At 38.4% G+C, this 17,337-nt stretch overlaps 1 protein-coding gene across 2 annotated transcripts in view; it reads right to left on the reverse strand.

Moving 5' to 3' along the window:
- Positions 1–211: 211 nt before the first annotated feature.
- ALPK2 (alpha kinase 2) overlaps positions 212–17,337 on the reverse strand; it is a 216,542-nt gene continuing 199,416 nt past the window's right edge. For both annotated transcript variants that reach the window (XM_053701164.1, XM_053701165.1), the window contains exon 11: positions 212–2,458. In XM_053701164.1, coding sequence (XP_053557139.1) covers positions 2,242–2,458 — 217 coding nt within the window. In that variant the 3' untranslated portion in view covers positions 212–2,241. The remainder of the gene's footprint in view (positions 2,459–17,337) is intronic.

Genomic DNA, 17,337 nt, shown 5'->3' on the forward strand with positions numbered 1-17,337 from the left:
ATTTGGCAACAGTGTTAAATTTGTCAGGGAATGGGCCTAACTGACAGTGCATTACCATAGTGAACAATATGTGGTCTTTTAATTGAATTACAAACATATGCAATGCCTATCCATTATATGAGTGTGGAGCCATGTTGCCCAACTATATATAGCCTCTGACTTTTTTTCCAGGACGGGTGACAGACCTACATATATTCAAATAACCTCATAGTTGCAATATAAAGGATCTATTTATTGTACTTTACTTTATACAATAAACATTCATGACTAAAGCGAACCATAGATAAAACTGACCTGCTGCGTTTAACCCACATACATTCAAATAAAAATGTCTCCTGATTACTGTACCAAAGTTACAACTGAAGGTCATTTTCATTTTTAGGATACAGACATGTTACATTTATAATGCAGCTCCCACAAGGAAAAATATACAAACACAAAACATCAGCCACTAGGCAAGACAGAAATTCTCACACATTTGGTTCTGGTATTCACTATTTTGTAATGGCTTATCAAGTGGGAACCCAAACAAGTATGGGTTTTGAACAAATGTAGATAGAGTGTAAATATCCTAATAATTAGATCATTGAAATGTACATTTGAAAATAAAGCACACAATGTGTGTTGCCAAGTCAAAAAATGCATAATAACAATACAATGTATTTGTACATGCTTGCTTTATATCATTGCCATTATCCTGCAATATCATTATACCCCATAAAGTGACCTTATTGTAGTATTCAGCCCTTTGATAATAAAGTCAAAACAATTTATTTGTACATGCTTGCTTCATATCACTGCCATTATCCTGCAATATTTTGTAGATGTTTGGAGATTTTATTAATATACTTATAAGCTTTTTTTACAATTTATTTTCACACACCGTTTTACCTCCGTTAACCCTTAATATGCACATAGCCTTAAACTGTTTTTTGGCACTTTAACAAATGCCTTAAAGGGACATAATACTCATATGCTAAATCACTTGAAACTGATGCAGTATAACTGTAAAAAGCTGACAGGAAAATATCACCTGAGCATCTCTATGTAAAAAAGGAAGATATTTTACCTCACAATTTCCTCAGCTCAGCAGAGTAAGTTCTGTGTAAAAAGTTATACTCAGCTGCTCCCAGCTGCAGGTAAACAAATTTAAAAAAATGAAGAAATGAACAGCAGCCAATCAGCATCAGCAGTGCTGAGGTCATGAACTCTTACTGTGATCTCATGAGATTTGACTTAACTCTCATGAGATTTCATAGTAAGCTTCCTTTACCTGATTGGTGAAATAATATGAGAGTGCACGATGCTAGTCCCTTCAGATGTCCCAGGACAAACACACTAAAATGCTGCTTAGAAATCCTTTACAATGGGAGGTGGCTACTGAGGAACTTTTGAGGTAAAATATCTTTCTTTTTTACATAGAGATGTTCAGGTGATATTTTCTAGTCAGCTTTTTACAGCTATGCTGCATCACTTTCAAGTGTTTAAACATTTGGGTATTATGGCCCTTTAATGTTAGGTTTTCCCCTGAACAGTTATGAATATAATGTCAACAAGAGTCAGTTCATTACAGTACCAAAAACTGCATATTAATATTTTGAAATATTTTAAAGGGACACTGTACCCAAACATTTCTGTAATCCATAAGTAAAAGCAACATTAAAATTCTGATATTTTTAATCTCAAAAAGGGGAAGTAAAGGTTTTTTTAAAATGTAAATTGAAGCTAATACAGCAGTGTCAAGTATGCTCTTCCTATTCATTTTGTTATTGGCAGAATGGATGCTCATTGTGCCTACCAACCAGTAAGCATTATTAGGAAGGCCCTGTCAGCCAATCAACGTTAATAGGAAGTAATTGGCAGCCAATAGCATTAGTACACAACTGAAACTGCTGTTAAACATTTTTTTACATGTGCATTTTCATATCTGTGATAGAAATTCTATGAGTAAAATGTGGCTTTAATTAGTTAAGTTCTTAATTCATGAGACACTTAGAAATTAGAATAATTTAGGTGATGAAGAAATTCTATATATGAGAGAACACTCCGTAGGCGGTGGTGTCCAGCAATAAGTATTTACTTCCACCATATCCTATTAACTGTAAGTTCAAAGAGAGCATAGAGTCAATACATAAATAATAAAATACAATTTACGTTTTTAATTTACCAATACAATGCAGTTTAAAAGTGTTACTATAGATAGGACAGTTCATTTCATTTCAAAAGGGTTGCTCATTACCCTTACGTCTTATTTTTTGTTTTTGTGCCGAGTTTACTTTTTTGGGTGGCGGGTGGGATTGGCTGATTTTTCTCCTTGCTTGCTATTGGCTTTTTCTGTTTTTGATTGCTGGGTTTTAAGGATTTTAATCCAAGTTTTTCGCAATACTTGTTGCACAGATGCAAAGCTTTAAACTGATCAATGAAAGATACAGAGCAATTTCCTTTAAATCCTTTGTATCTGTAAAGAAATAAATAGATGTTTTAAGAACATAAATATTTACAAATTACCAATTCAAATAATTATTATAGGGACAGTATACTACACATTTTTTATTGTTTAAAAAGATAGATTAGCCCTTAATTACCCATTCCCCAGTTTTGCATAACCAACACTGTTATATTAATATACTTTTTACCTCTGTGATTACCTTGTATCTAAGCCTCTGTAGACTGTCCCCTTATTTCAGTTCTTTTGACAGACTTGCATTTTAGCCAATCAGTGCTGACTCATAAATAAGACAACTCTACATGAGTGAGCACAATGTTATCTATAAACACACATTAACTAAAGCCCTCTAGCTGTGAAAAACTGTCTTATGCATTGTGAAAAGAGGCGGCCTTCAAGGGCTTAGAAATTAGCATATGAACATACCTAAGTTTAGCTTTCAACTAAGAATACCAAGAGAAGAAAGCCAATTTGATGATAAAAGTGAATTGGAAAATTGTTTAAAATTAAATGCCCTATCTTAATCATGAAAGTTTTATTTTGATTAGACTGTCCCTTTAACACTATAGACTGTAAATAAAAATTAACGCTTATCAACAAATATATATATATACATGTCTTATTTTTAGAAAATAAAAACAGGTATATGTTCAATTCGTTCTGGAATACTGATAAACTGTTAAATATAGATTAAACATATAGGTTGCAATAAGTGATAAATTAGACCTCACAGTGCTCTGTGACTTCTAACGAACTGAGTTTTATGGATTAAAGAGGCTTCAATATGATTAATTTTATGTAAATTAGTAGTTATTTTCTTTTGCTATTTATCAAGGACAGATTTAAATCCCCAGTGCCCAAGGGGCAAGTTAATTATGTAGTGCTAACATTTCAACCTACCTGTGCCTGAATATGCCACCACTAACAGAGATTTTCTTAAAGGGACATTGAACACTAAATAAATGCCTGATTGAATGATATGTTTAAAGCGAATATTAGCCTGCTAATAATATGCAGACATATTTTTTATTTCAATATTGAAAAATAAGTGTAAAGCTTTGGTTTCCATAAAGTATTGGCCACCATGTTGTCACCTAGGTTTTCTTCTCTGCTGAAGCCAGTTAGGGTCACTTAGAAATGTGTAACTAGAGTGGGAAAACAATGACTAAATTACACTCAAGCAATGTCTATCATGCAAATATAAGACCAGGATTAAACAATTTTAAACATATTTTTGCCCAAGTAAAAGCTGTTAAAGGCTTATAAAGGACAACTGCCTTTACTTTATACATGAAGATGGACCCACCTCTGCAATTGTGACAAGATAACAATGATTTATTTATGACAGGAACATGAGTTTAACCCCCCCCCCCACACACACACACAAAAACCCCACACACATTGAAATGCATTTTAAAATGGCATCTTGAAGCTGAATAATGAAACATTTTTACTTCAATGTCTTTTTAAGTGTATATCATATTAATCATTGCTGGCTGCATAATGGATGTGCTGGACCTCTCTGTACATCACTGACCTCAGGTTGTGAGAAAGATATGAGACAAATATGAGGAGATGGAGGCCGAGAAACAGATTCCAAGGCCTAGGGCAGCACAAAAATAAATATACTTCTTACTCATCTCTAGTGACAGATGCATATGCAAATTACTAATACGATTAAAGGGACATGAAGGGTAAATCGAAGTAAAGATTAGTCTGATAATAAGATGTATTTTTTTTAAAAAAAAAAAAGAATATTAGTTGCTTAAATATTGAAAAAATAAATGTAATATTTCGTTTTTCATAAAGTACTTTAGTTGCTATAAGGTAATGGGTGCCCATTTTGCACAATGTATCTATCCTTAAATATCCTTAGCAGAACAGATTAGATCATAGAAATCTAAGTGTCAACATAATGGGGGGTAGTTATCAAGCCGTCAACCTCAAATACGCTGGAATTCCGCAGCGTATTTGTGGCGATGCTGATTCGCCTTAGTTATCAAAGGCTAGATCCCGGCAAAAGTAGAATTTTGTGACGTAAACTTCGATCCGCCGGACTCAGTCCGACACAGATCGATTCTTACGTCACTACAGATGTTCCGCACACAAGTGCGGCACAATCTGACTACTTTTGCTAGTTATCAAAAAACTAGCAGGTACGCTCGGCACTTTTACGGCCCAGCGTACCTGGTTTTCAAATCGCCACCCTGGAGGCGGCGGATCCCATAGGAATCAATGGGAGTCTGACCATAGCGAAAGTACAAGTTCGCTGCTGCCAGACATCCCATTGATTTCTATGGGAGCTGTCTACACCTAACACCCTAACATGTACCCCAAGTCTAAACACCTCTAATCTGTCCCCCCCCCTACACCGCCGCAACTAAATAAAATGATTAACCCCTAAACCGCCGCTCACGGAGCCCACCGCAAGCTACTCTATACATATTAACCCCTAAACCGCCGCTCCCGGAGCCCACCGCCACCTACATGATACCTAGTAACCCCTTATCCTGCCCCCCCTATAATAAAGTTATTAACCCCTATCCTGCCGATCCCGCACCTCGCCGCAAATAAATAAATAGTTTAACCCCTAAACCGCTACTCCCTGACCCTGCCGCAACCTATATTAAATTTATTAACCCCTAATCTGCCCCCCCTACACCGTCGCCACCTATAATACATTTATTAACCCCTATCCTGCCCCCCACTACACCGCCGCCACTGTAATAAAATTATTAACCCCCTAAACCTAAGTCTAACACTAACCCTAACACCCCCTAACTTAAATATTAATTAAATAAATCTAAATAATATTTCTATTATGAACTAAGTTAATCCTATTTAAAGCTAAATACTTACATTTAAAATAAACCCTAATATAGCTACAATATAAATAATAATTATATTGTAGCTATGTTAGGATTTATTTTTATTTTACAGGTAACTTTCAATTTATTTTAACTAGGTACAATAGCTATTAAATAGTTATTAACTATTTAATAGCTTACCTAGCTAAAATAAAGAGAAATGTACCTGTAAAATAAAAACTAACCTAAGTTACAATTACACCTAACACTACACTATACTTTAATAAATTATTCCTATTTAAAACTAAATACTTACCTGTAAAATAAACCCTAAGATAGCTACAATATAATTAATAATTACATTATAGCTATTTTAGGATTTATATTTATTTTACAGGTAACTTTGTATTTATTTTAGCTAGTTAGAATAGTTATTAAATAGTTATTAACTAAGTTACAATTAAACCTAACACTACACTATTATTAAATTAATTAAATAAATTACCTGCAAATAACTACAATTAAATACAATTACATAAACTAACTAAAGTACAAAAAATAAAAAAGCTAAGTTACAAAAAATAAAAAAAATAGGTTACAAACATTTTAAAAATATTACAACAATTTTAAGCTACTTACACCTAATCTAAGCCCCCTAATAAAATAACAACCCCCCCCAAAATAAAAAAATGCCCTACCCTATTCTAAATTAAAAAAGTTCAAAGCTCTTTTACCTTACCAGCCCTTAAAAGGGCCTTTTGTGGGGGCATGCCCCAAAGAGTTCAGCTCTTTTGCCTGTAAAAGAAAAATACAACTCCCCCCAACATTAAAACCCACCACCCACATACCCCTAATCTAACCCAAACCCCCCTTAAAAAAACCTAACACTAATCCCCTGAAGATCATCCTACCTTTAGTTGTCTTCACTCAGCCGAACCACCGATGGAACTGAAGAGGAGACCAGGACCGGCAGAAGTGATCCTCCAAGCGGCGCTGAAGAAATCTTCCATCCGGGCGAGGTCATCTTCCAAGAGGCGCTGAAGAAGTCTTCTATCCGGGCGAGGTCATCTTCCAAGAGGTGCTGAAGAAGTCTTCTATCCGGGGGATGTCATCTTCCAAGCCGGGTCTTGAATCTTCATCCCGCCGACACGGAACATCCTTCTTTACCGACGGACTACCGACGAATGAAGGCTCCTTTAAGGGACGTCATCCAAGATGGCGTCCCTTCAATTCCGATTAGGATAGCCAATCAGATTTTTCCTACCTTGATTCCGATTGGCTGATAGAATCCTATCAGCCAATCGGAATTGAAGGGACGCCATCTTGGATGACGTCCCTTAAAGGAGCCTTCATTCGTCGGTAGTCCGTCGGTAAAGAAGGATGTTCCGCGTCGGCGGGATGAAGATTCAAGACCCGGCTTGGAAAATGACATCCCCCGGATAGAAGACTTCTTCAGCGCCTCTTGGAAGATGACCTCGCCTGGATAGAAGACTTCTTCAGCGCCTCTTGGAAGATGACCTCGCCCGGATGGAAGATTTCTTCAGCGCCGCTTGGAGGATTCTGCCGGTCCGGGTCTCCTCTTCAGTTCCATGAGTGGTTCGGCTGAGTGAAGACGACTAAAGGTAGGATGATCTTCAGGGGATTAGTGTTAGGTTTTTTTAAGGGGGGTTTGGGTTAGATTAGGGGTATGTGGGTGGTGGGTTTTAATGTTGGGGGGGTTGTATTTTTCTTTTACAGGCAAAAGAGCTGAACTCTTTGGGGCATGCCCCCACAAAAGGCTTTTTTATTTTTTGTACTTTAGTTAGTTTATGTAATTGTATTTAATTGTAGTTATTTGTAGGTAATTTATTTAATTAATTTAATGATAGTGTAGTGTTAGGTTTAATTGTAACTTACGTTAGGATTTATTTTACAGGTAATTTTGTATTTCTTTTAGCTAGGTAGATATTAAATAGTTAATAACTATTTAATAACTATTCTAACTAGCTAAAATAAATACAAAGTTACCTGTAAAATAAATATAAATCCTAAAATAGCTATAATGTAATTATTAATTACATTGTAGCTATCTTGGGGTTTATTTTACAGGTAAGTACTTAGTTTTAAATAGGAATAATTTAGTAAACTATAGTGCAGTGTTAGGTGTAATTGTAACTTAGGTTAGTTTTTATTTTACAGGTACATTTCTCTTTATTTTAGCTAGGTAAGCTATTAAATAGTTAATAACTATTTAGAAGCTATTGTACCTAGTTAAAATAAATTGAAAGGTACCTGTAAAATAAAAATAAATCCTAAGATAGCTACAATATAATTATCATTTATATTGTAGCTATATTAGGGTTTATTTTAAAGGTAAGTATTTAGTTTTAAATAGGATTAATTTAGTTCATAATAGAAATATTATTTAGATTTATTTAATTAATATTTAAGTTAGGGGGTGTTAGGGTTAGTGTTAGACTTAGGTTTAGGGGTTAATAAATTTATTACAGTGGCGGTGGTGTAGTGGGGGGCAGGATAGGGGTTAATAAATTTATTATAGGTGGCGACGGTGTAGGGGGGGCAGGATAGGGGTTAATAAATTTATTATAGGTGGCGACGGTGTAGGGGGGGCAGGATAGGGGTTAATAAATTTATTATAGGTGGCGACGGTGTAGGGGGGCAGGATAGGGGTTAATAGGTATAATGTAGGTGGCAGCGGTGTCCGGAAGCGGCGGTTTAGGGGTTAATACATTTATCAAAGTTGCGGCGGGGTCTAGGAGCGGCGGTTTAGGGGTTAATACATTTATCAGAGTTGCGGCAGGGTCTAGGAGCGGCGGTTTATGGGGTTAATACATTTATCACTGTTGCGGCAGAGTCTAGGAGCGGCGGTTTAGGGGTTAATACATTTATCAGAGTTGCGGCAGGGTGTAGGAGCGGCGGTTTAGGGGTTAGTAACTTTATTTAGTTGTGGGGGGCGCCGGTATAGGGGGTAGAACAGTGCAGTTTAGTGTGAGTGCTTAGTGACAGGCTAGCAATAAAGCTGGGAAAAAGCCGAAGAGCAGCGAGATCGGATGAGTGATAACTCTCACAGTCCGCTGCTCATCGCCCCGCGGCTTTTTGACAGCTTTATTTGATAACTTAGGCGAATTTTTTCAGGTCCGCTGCGGCGATGTGAGGTGAGCTTAGGCGGGCGTATTGGGCTGGCGAAGGCAGGAAAGTTGACACGTTGATAACTACCCCCCAATGACAGTTTATTGCAAAGTTGTTTTACTACATATAATTAACGGTCATTATAATGAATTATTTACATGCTCTCATTCCTTATAGCATGCAGTTTTATCACTAAAAACTCTGCAAATCCCCTTGTGTGGGTTAAACACATAGGCAAAATACCACTTAGGAGCTGCAGAGAACTAATGGTCCAGAGCGGAAACACAGAGCGGAGAGCGGGTGCTGAGCAAATCAGTAGTTCTAGTTGCACAGCTGGGTCATGTGACTAGCACTGCTGATAAGATCAGCTGCAGTTTCCGCTTGGGACCAAGTTCTTGGAGTTAAACTCATAGATTTGCTGGGTCGATAGTGATAAAATGACATGCTCTAAAAAATGAGAGCAGGTAATTTTTCACTATAATTCCCCTTAAAACAATCTTAAACTGTTTAATGTCTCTTTGAATAGACGCCAAAGACAAAATTAAACTTTCATGATTCAGAAAGAGCATGCCGTTTTAAGACACTGAACCCAATTTTTTTCTTTCATGATTCAGATAGAGAGCATGCAATTTTAAGCAACTTTCTAATTTACTCTTATTATACATAGTGATGTCCCGAACTGTTCGCCCGCGAACGGTTCACAGTGAACATAGGTTGTTCGCGTTCGCGTTTGTGGGCGAACACATGGCGATGTTCGATCCGCCCCTATGTGTCATCATTATGGAAACTTTGACCCTTTATGTCACAGCCGCCTGACACATTAGAGCCAATCAACATCAGACACTCCCTCACAGACACTCCCAGCTACTCGGAATCCGCCATTTTAGACTCATAACGACCTTGCTTTTTTAATGAGAGGACGTGTTGTGTTTTTGCTCCTGACATTAATAGGAAAAACATAGCTAGGCTAGTGTATTTACAGTCCAGAAGGACTCCACTCATCTCTGCTGCAAGCACAGCACCCCAAAAAGCCCTTTTTAGGGCTATATTTCGTGCCGTTTTTTTTATTATTTTTTTTTATTAGCATTTGCCTGGCTTTCAGCTGTGTGTTTAAGGCTCACAGCATATGCTGTGACTACTGCCACCACTGATATCTCCCTAACAACATTATTTTAAATTTAACTAACCCAAAAAATATAATTATTTTTCTAGTGTAATTTTTTTTCATTTTCTATCAGGCCAGTGTCACACAGCATATACTCTGGTTCATTGCTCTGTGCCAGCCAGCAGTCAGCAGTGTTAATATCCGTTTATAACATTATTTTTAATTTAAAAAAAAAACACAAGAAAATATTTTTCTAGTGTAATCTAATTACATTTACTATCATGCCTGTGTCTGTCAGGCTCACTCAGCATTAATATACCTCTTTTTTTTCAGTCTTTTGGTTAATTGGTCTGTGCCAGGCAGCCACCCAGCACTCATATCTATTTTTCTTTCACCTTAATTTTAATATATAAAAAAAAAAAGTTTAAATTTGTTTGCTAGTGTAATCAAATCTAATTTTCTATCCGGCCTGTGTGTTTTGCTGACATAGAGAGCCTACTGTGTTTACTTGCTGCCCTCCCTAGTCTATGAGCCACGACTCATATGTGTTTAACCTTTTTTTAATTTCCCCCCCAAAAAATAATTTCAATAATTTTTCTAGTGATTATTAGAATTTATTAGGGTAATTATATATCTAACAAATCTATCTATTTCTCTTCTATCGATTCTATCTAACTATCAATCTATGTATATCTATCTATCCTATCTATCACTATCAATCTATCTTCTGTCCGGGATGTTTTGAGACAGCCACTTTGGGAATGTTAGTTGATTTAGACCCATTATGGCTTAAAAGCAGACTCTGCATAAACTATGTAATTTTCCATGGGAGTTTTGCCAGGGATCCCCCTCCAGCATGCAACAGTCCAGGTGTTAGTACCCTTGAAACAACTTTTCCATCACTATTGTGGCCAGAAAGAGTCCTTGTAGGTTTTAAAGTTCGCCTGCCTATTGAATTCAATGGCAGTTCGCGCGTTCGCGAACAATACCAGAAGTTCGAGTCTGCGGTTCGCAAACCAAAAATTTTAGGTTCGCGACATCACTAATTATAAATTTTTCTTCGTTCTCTTGCTATTTTTTTTTTTTAAAATAAGGCATCTAAGCTAAGGAGCCAGACAATTTTTGGTTCAGACAATGGACAGCACTTGTTTATTGGTGGGTGAATTTATCCACCACTCAGCAAGAACAACCCAGGTTGTTCACCAAAAATGGGCCAGCATCTAAACTTACATTCTTGCTTTTCAAATAAAAATACCAAGGGAATGAAGAAAATTTGATAATAGGAGTAAATGATAAAGTTGCTTATAATTGCATGCTCTATCTGAATCACAAAAGAAAAAAATTGGGTTTAGTGTCCCTTTAACTTCAATGATCAAATGGTGCACAGCCTTTTTATATTCACACTTTCTGAGGCACCAGCTGCTACTTAGCATGTGCACAAGTTCACAGTGTAAACCAGTGTTAATTTCGTCGACTAAAACGACTATAAAACTAAAGAAATTCAGATGACTAAAATACGACTAAAACTAAAATGACATTTTAGTCAAAAGACTATGACTAAAACTAAATCAAAATGACATTTTAGTCAAAAGACTATGACTAAAACTAAATCAAAATTTGCTGAAAAAAACATTTTATGCAAGGTGTTATAATCAATCCATATCTAATTACTGCTCTTTTGTAAAATTTACGAAACTTAATTTTATTAAATTTTAAGATAAATAAAGACATGTTATATACCACAACAGTTAAATCTGTTAAATCTCTATTGCATGTTCAAACCTTAATACCATAAATAAAAACAGGTTAATAAACCTTTACTCCAGGAGTATATAATGAGTTTGGAAGTTCTAGAGCAGTGCTAATATCGTTGCCGAAACTTTTTCGAATCTGTGATCAATCAATTGATTCTTCCTATAGAAATAAGCATAACCCAGAAGTATGGGTTTAAGTTATGCTGTGCCTGTGCTCTCTGCAGAAACTTTTTGTTGTGTTGAGTTACTTGATACTTGTTTTAATTATTAACAGAGAACTGTTAAAGGTTTTATATTGGGTAATATGTTCAATTTAGAAAATACAGTTTACAGGTTTTTTTTAATATATTTTAAAGTTGCACTTCTGTTTTTTTATGAAACTTGGTTTTATTTAATTGTAAGTTTAATAAAGATGTTACATATCACAACGGCTAAATCTGTGTCTATATTGCATGTTTAAACCTTAATACCATAAATATTAACAGGTGTTATGTTTACTCCTGGAGTATGTAATCAGTTTGCAAATGATAGAGAAATGCTTAAATAACGCATTACACTTTAACCAAACCCCTTAGATTTTAGTTGACTAAAATCTACTGGGATTTAGTCGACTAAAATCTACTGAAAATTCAGTCGACTAAAACTAGACTAAAACTAAAACAATTCAGATGACTAAAATACGACTAAAACTAAAATGGCATTTTAGTCAAAAGACTAAAACTAAGACTAAATTGAAATTTGCCGTCAAAATTAACACTGGTGTAAACGTATACTAGTTTGTGATTGGCTGATGGCTATCACATGATACAGGAGACCAACAAATGTTAAAACAAATATTTTTGTCAAAAAAAAAATATCTACTGCTTATTTGAAATTCAGAGTAAGTGCTATTGCATCGTCTTTTTATTATGCACTTATTAATTATGCAGTTCTACTGTGTGAATAGTTTTTTTTAAGTAAACATTCTCTATTATGTATATGTAAATATCAAGGTATGCTTTCATGCTTATTTAAATATATTCTTTTTATTACATTCTAATTTTAATTGCCTTTGTTTACTATTTGCAAATGAAAGAGTTAAAAATATTCACCTATTTTGTTTTTCATAATTGAAGCAATGCCAAAATGCAATTGATCATCCAAGCTGAGCTTACTTTGGTTAACAGTCCTCTCATACACTAACACGTTGCCTGTCAATGTTTCTTTCATTTAGTTGTGTTCTTGTATACAATATAATGACTAACAAAAGGCTTCCATGATCAAAGTCTTTTGTACTCAAATACTTCTCAGTACAAATGTATAATTGAATATTTACACAATAATATAGTTTTAACGGCAAAGTGGTTAATTCTTGGAAATTGGAGCAAAAAAGTAAGAAGAAAACTCCGCAATTTCAAGCTGCAATACTGAGGTGATTTTTCCCACATTGTAATAGTTTAAAATATGGGTTTTATTGAATCTAGACAAGAGTATTTTCTACCAGTTTAATTTATAACAAATATCTTTTTGCATGAAAAAGGTTACATAAAAAATATCTATACTATAATTGCGTTTGTAATGTCCGTCGCCATCGGCAGTTGCACACACATCCTCAATGGAAGCTGCATCCAGGTGGATTCTTTCACCACCCTGCCATTTTCGGAATCCGCCGGGATGCAGCGTAAGATGCATCCCAGTGGATGCAGTGAAGGCAAACGGAGTATTACAAAAGCAACAACTAATTGCCCACATTAAAGTATTTTTTAAAAAAACTATCAGCCTATGCAACGGAAGCTTCCGTTACTTTTGTACTTGGAGAGGAATGCAGGCCAGCCTCCTCCCCACTGACTATGGACCCTGGAACTTGAGGGGATTCTATGATTTGGGAGGCGGGTGTCCAGGGTAAATTTGGAGTACTTTTACCCTGGATTCAGGTTTACCCCGTTTCCATGAATTCCCAGAGACTCTAAGAACTGAAGGGCCTTGAAGATTCCTGTGTTTTGTTGGAGTATAAGGTGACAGCCCAATCCAGCATTGTCTGCTGCAACATCCCCTAGACTCAGAGACTCAGAATGTTTGAGCTAATTGAAACCTACTGCTCTAATGCTGGGACCCCCTGTTGTTATCTAGTCTAAGTGTGAAGTGTCTTTCTGTTATTGTGTGAGTCATCCATTGTCCTTTTGTAAGTCAGGATGTGATTAGAATCTTGTTTAACTAACCATTGTCTGATGTTTGTCTCATTGTATAATATTTGTTTCTATTGATTATGTAGTAACTACCCCCATTTGTTGGAAATGTATAAAAGCTGTGTTTTCTGTGCAATAAAGCAGTTCCTATTTTGACACTCAAGCATTCAGTCTTGGCTAATGTTCTTGGGGGTAGCTATAACAACTTGCAGCGGCCGTTATTCTAATAGCAGCAGTATCCAGTGAAGGTTCATGGGTTGGCGTTTGGTGGGAGGAAGTCTTCTTTAGTGGGTATACCCAGTCTGGGGTACAGAGACCCGCTACAATTGTCTGGCAGTGGTTGGATCTGATTCCTCCTTACGGAGCATTTCCAAACTACCAGTGGGACCTCTATGGAAATGGAGGCTGAATTCCAGTGGAGATTGCAGGCAGTGCTGGCCCAGTTTGATGGCCCTATTTTGGCAGAGGGCAAACTGGCCTGGAAGGATATAGTTCGATGGAAACTCTGACACAAGGCTCTCCAGTTCGAACAAGACTATCAGGGGAAGTCCCTTCCTACTCCAGAGCAGCAATACTGGCTCCAGATGGTTCTAAAAATGCCGTTCCTGGGAAAGCAGCCCCGGGAGGAATGGATGGCCAAATTGGATGGATTGGTCCAGGCAGAGATAGAGGTGGATGAAGGGTACCGGGCACTTCGGTGGTATGTGGCCCAGGTGTGTCCGGAGATGGAGACGGATGATCCTACAGAGGGCTATGACTATGGCAGCCCAGGATTGCTATTTGAAAGTCTCACACAGGACCCCCACTGTGGGAGTATGGCAGAGTGGCATCAGGAGGAAATACTGGAACACAGAGAGCTGAGGCTGAACCTTACAGAAGTACCCGGACTGAGAGACGATCTTTATTACCTAGCTGCCCACGAGTGGGAGCTAGAAAAGGCATATAAAAGGCTGTTAGATCTCATTCAGCAGCATGCCTCAGAGCCTGAATAAGAGTATGGTGCAGCGATCAGGGATTTATTGGACTTTTCCTCAGAGGAGTGGTAACTGGTAATGAGCTACCATGAGCTGCTAGACCATGATCAGCAGCCTGGCCCTGAGCTTGGCACATCAGTAGAAGTGCTGGCAACAGGGCAGGGCACCAATGGCATCTGTCCAGCACCTGTGATATCTCTGGAGTCCCAGGGAGAGGAGGTAGTCAATTTCTCTGCACAGCCACAGGCTCCAGAGATTGATAATTTAATAGACTTCTTCTCTGAGGAGGGACAGACTGGTGAGCTTCCAGCAGAAGAGATGGCCACAGGGCAGAGCACCCCTGGCCTCTGCCCAGCACCTGCAGCAGCTCCGGGAAGCCAGGGAGAGGAGGTAGCCGATCTCTCTCCACAGCAGCAGAGTCAGTTCCAGGGAGAGGAGGTAGCTGACCTATATCCCCAGTGGCAGAGCAGTTTCCAGGGAGAGGAGGTAGCCGACCTCTCTCCACAGTGGCAGAGCAGTTTTCAGGGAGAGGAGGTAGCCGACCTCTCTCCCCAGCAGCAGAACTATTTCCAGGGAGAGGAGGTAGCCGATCTCTCTCCCCAGCGACAGAGTGGTTTCCAGGGAGAGGAGGTAGCTGACCTCTTTCTCCAGCAACGGAGCAGTTTCCAGGGAGAAGAGGTAGCCTTCCTCTCTCCACAGCGGCAGAGCCAGTTCCAGGGAGAGGATGTAGCCATCCTCTCTCCTCAGTGGCAGAACCAGTTCCAGGGAGAAAAGGTAGCCTTCCTCTCTACACAGTGGCAGAGCCATTTCCAGGGAGAGGAGGTAGCCAAACTTTCTCCCTAACTGCATAGCCAGTTCCAGGAAGAGGAGGTAGCTGACCTATTTCCACAGCAACAGAGCGGTTTCCAGGGAGAGGAGGTAGCAACTTCTCTCCACAGCAGCAGAGCCAGTTACAGGGAGAGGAGGTAGCCGAACTCTCTCCCCAGCGGCAGAACCAGTTCCAGGGAGAGGAGGTAGCTGACCTCTCTCCACAGCAGCAGAGCCAGTTCCAGGGAGAGGAGGTAGCCAACCTCTCTCCCCAGTGGCAGAACCAGTTCCAGGGAGAGGAGGTAGCTAGCCTCTCTCCCCAGCAACAAAGCAGGGCCCAGGGAGAGGAGGTAGCCAACCTCTCTCCCCAGCAGCTTACCGTGTTCCAGGAAGAGGAGATCAGCATTCTCACTCCCCACTGGCAGTGGCCAAAAACAAAAATGGAAGAAAGTTTTGGGCTGGGCCATCCAACTAACACAGGTCCAAACTAGTGAGTGGTCTGGTACCTGGTTAGTCTACCCCAGGGGGGGGAAGAAATGTAATGGAAGCTTCCGTTACTTTTGTACTTGTAGAGGAATGCAGGCCAGCCTCCTCCCCACTGACTATGGACCCTGGAACTTGAGGGGATTCTATGATTTGGGAGGCGGGTATCCAGGGTACATTTGGAGTACTTTTACCCTGGATTCAGGTTTACCCTGTTTCCATGAATTTCCAGAGACTCTAAGAACTGAAGGGCCTTGAAGATTCCTATGTTTAGTTGGAGTATAAGGTGACAGCCCAATCCAGCATTGTCTGCTGCAACCCCCCCCTCATACTCAGAGACTTAAAAAATGTTTGAGCTAATTGAAACCTCCTGCTCTAATGCTGTGACCCACTGTTGTTATCTAGTCTAGGTGTGAAGTGTCTTTCTGTTATTGTGTGAGTCATCCATTGTCCTCTTGTAAGTCAGGATGTGATTAGAATCTTGTTTAACTAACCATTGTCTGATGTTTGTCTCATTGTATAATATTTTTTTCTATTGATTATGTAGTAACTACCCCCATTTGATGGAAATGTATAAAAGCTGTGTTTTCTGTGCAATAAAGCAGTTCCTATTTTTACCCTCAAGCATTCAATCTTGGCTATTGTTCTTGGGGGTAGCTATAACAATTTGCAGCGGCTGTTATTCTAATAGCGGTGGTATCCAGTGGAGGTTCATGGGTTGGCGTTTGATGGGAGAAAGCTGACTTTAGTGGGTATATCCAGTTTGGGGTACCGAGATCCGCTACAGCCTGCATCAAGTATTAAAAAAAAAATGCCTGCATCAAGTATTTAAAAAAAAAAAAAAACACAGCCTGCACGAAATATAACAAAAAAATTAAAAAACCCTACATGAATTATTAACTCCTAAACAGCAAAACCCCCACATTGCTATATACCTAATTTCCCTATTAACCCCTAAACCGAAAAACTCCCAGATCGCAATAAACCTAATTAACTTATTAACCCTTTAAACCGCAAAACTAAATGCAAATAACTATATCTAAATAACCAAGTACCCGTCCCTAAACTAACACCCCCTAACCTAACAACCCCTAACCTAACACCCCATTAAATAAACCTAAATTACCTAAAAAGTTTACAAAAAATAAAAAAGGCTAACATTACAGAAAATAAAAAATCAAATTACCAAATTTAACAAAATTAAACCTAATCCCTATGAAAATAAAAAAGACCCCCCAAAATAAAAACACCCCTACTCTAAGAATAAACTACCAGTAGCCCTTAAAATGGCTTTTTGCAGGGCATTGCCCCAAGATAATCAGCTCTTTTACAAAAAATATACAAAGTCCCACCTAACATTAAACCCCCCCACCCCCCAAAATAAAAGAACCTAACACTAAATAAAACTAAACTGCGCATTACCCTGAAAAGGGCATTTGTTTAGGCATTGCCCTTAAAAGGGCATTTAGCTCTTTGCCCATCCCTAATCCAAATAAAACAACCCCCCCCCAGAAAACCTTTAAAAATCCTAAATCTAACCCCCAGGTTGGTACTCATGGTTCCTGAAGTTCGGCGGAGAAGGTCTTGTTCCAGGCGGTGAAGTTTTCTTCCAAGCGCAACCTCTTCTTCCTCCAGGAACATCCTGCGCGAAGCGGAGCTGAAGACTG

Source organism: Bombina bombina, chromosome 2, assembly GCF_027579735.1.
Source record: "Bombina bombina isolate aBomBom1 chromosome 2, aBomBom1.pri, whole genome shotgun sequence".
Lineage (NCBI taxonomy): Eukaryota > Metazoa > Chordata > Amphibia > Anura > Bombinatoridae > Bombina > Bombina bombina.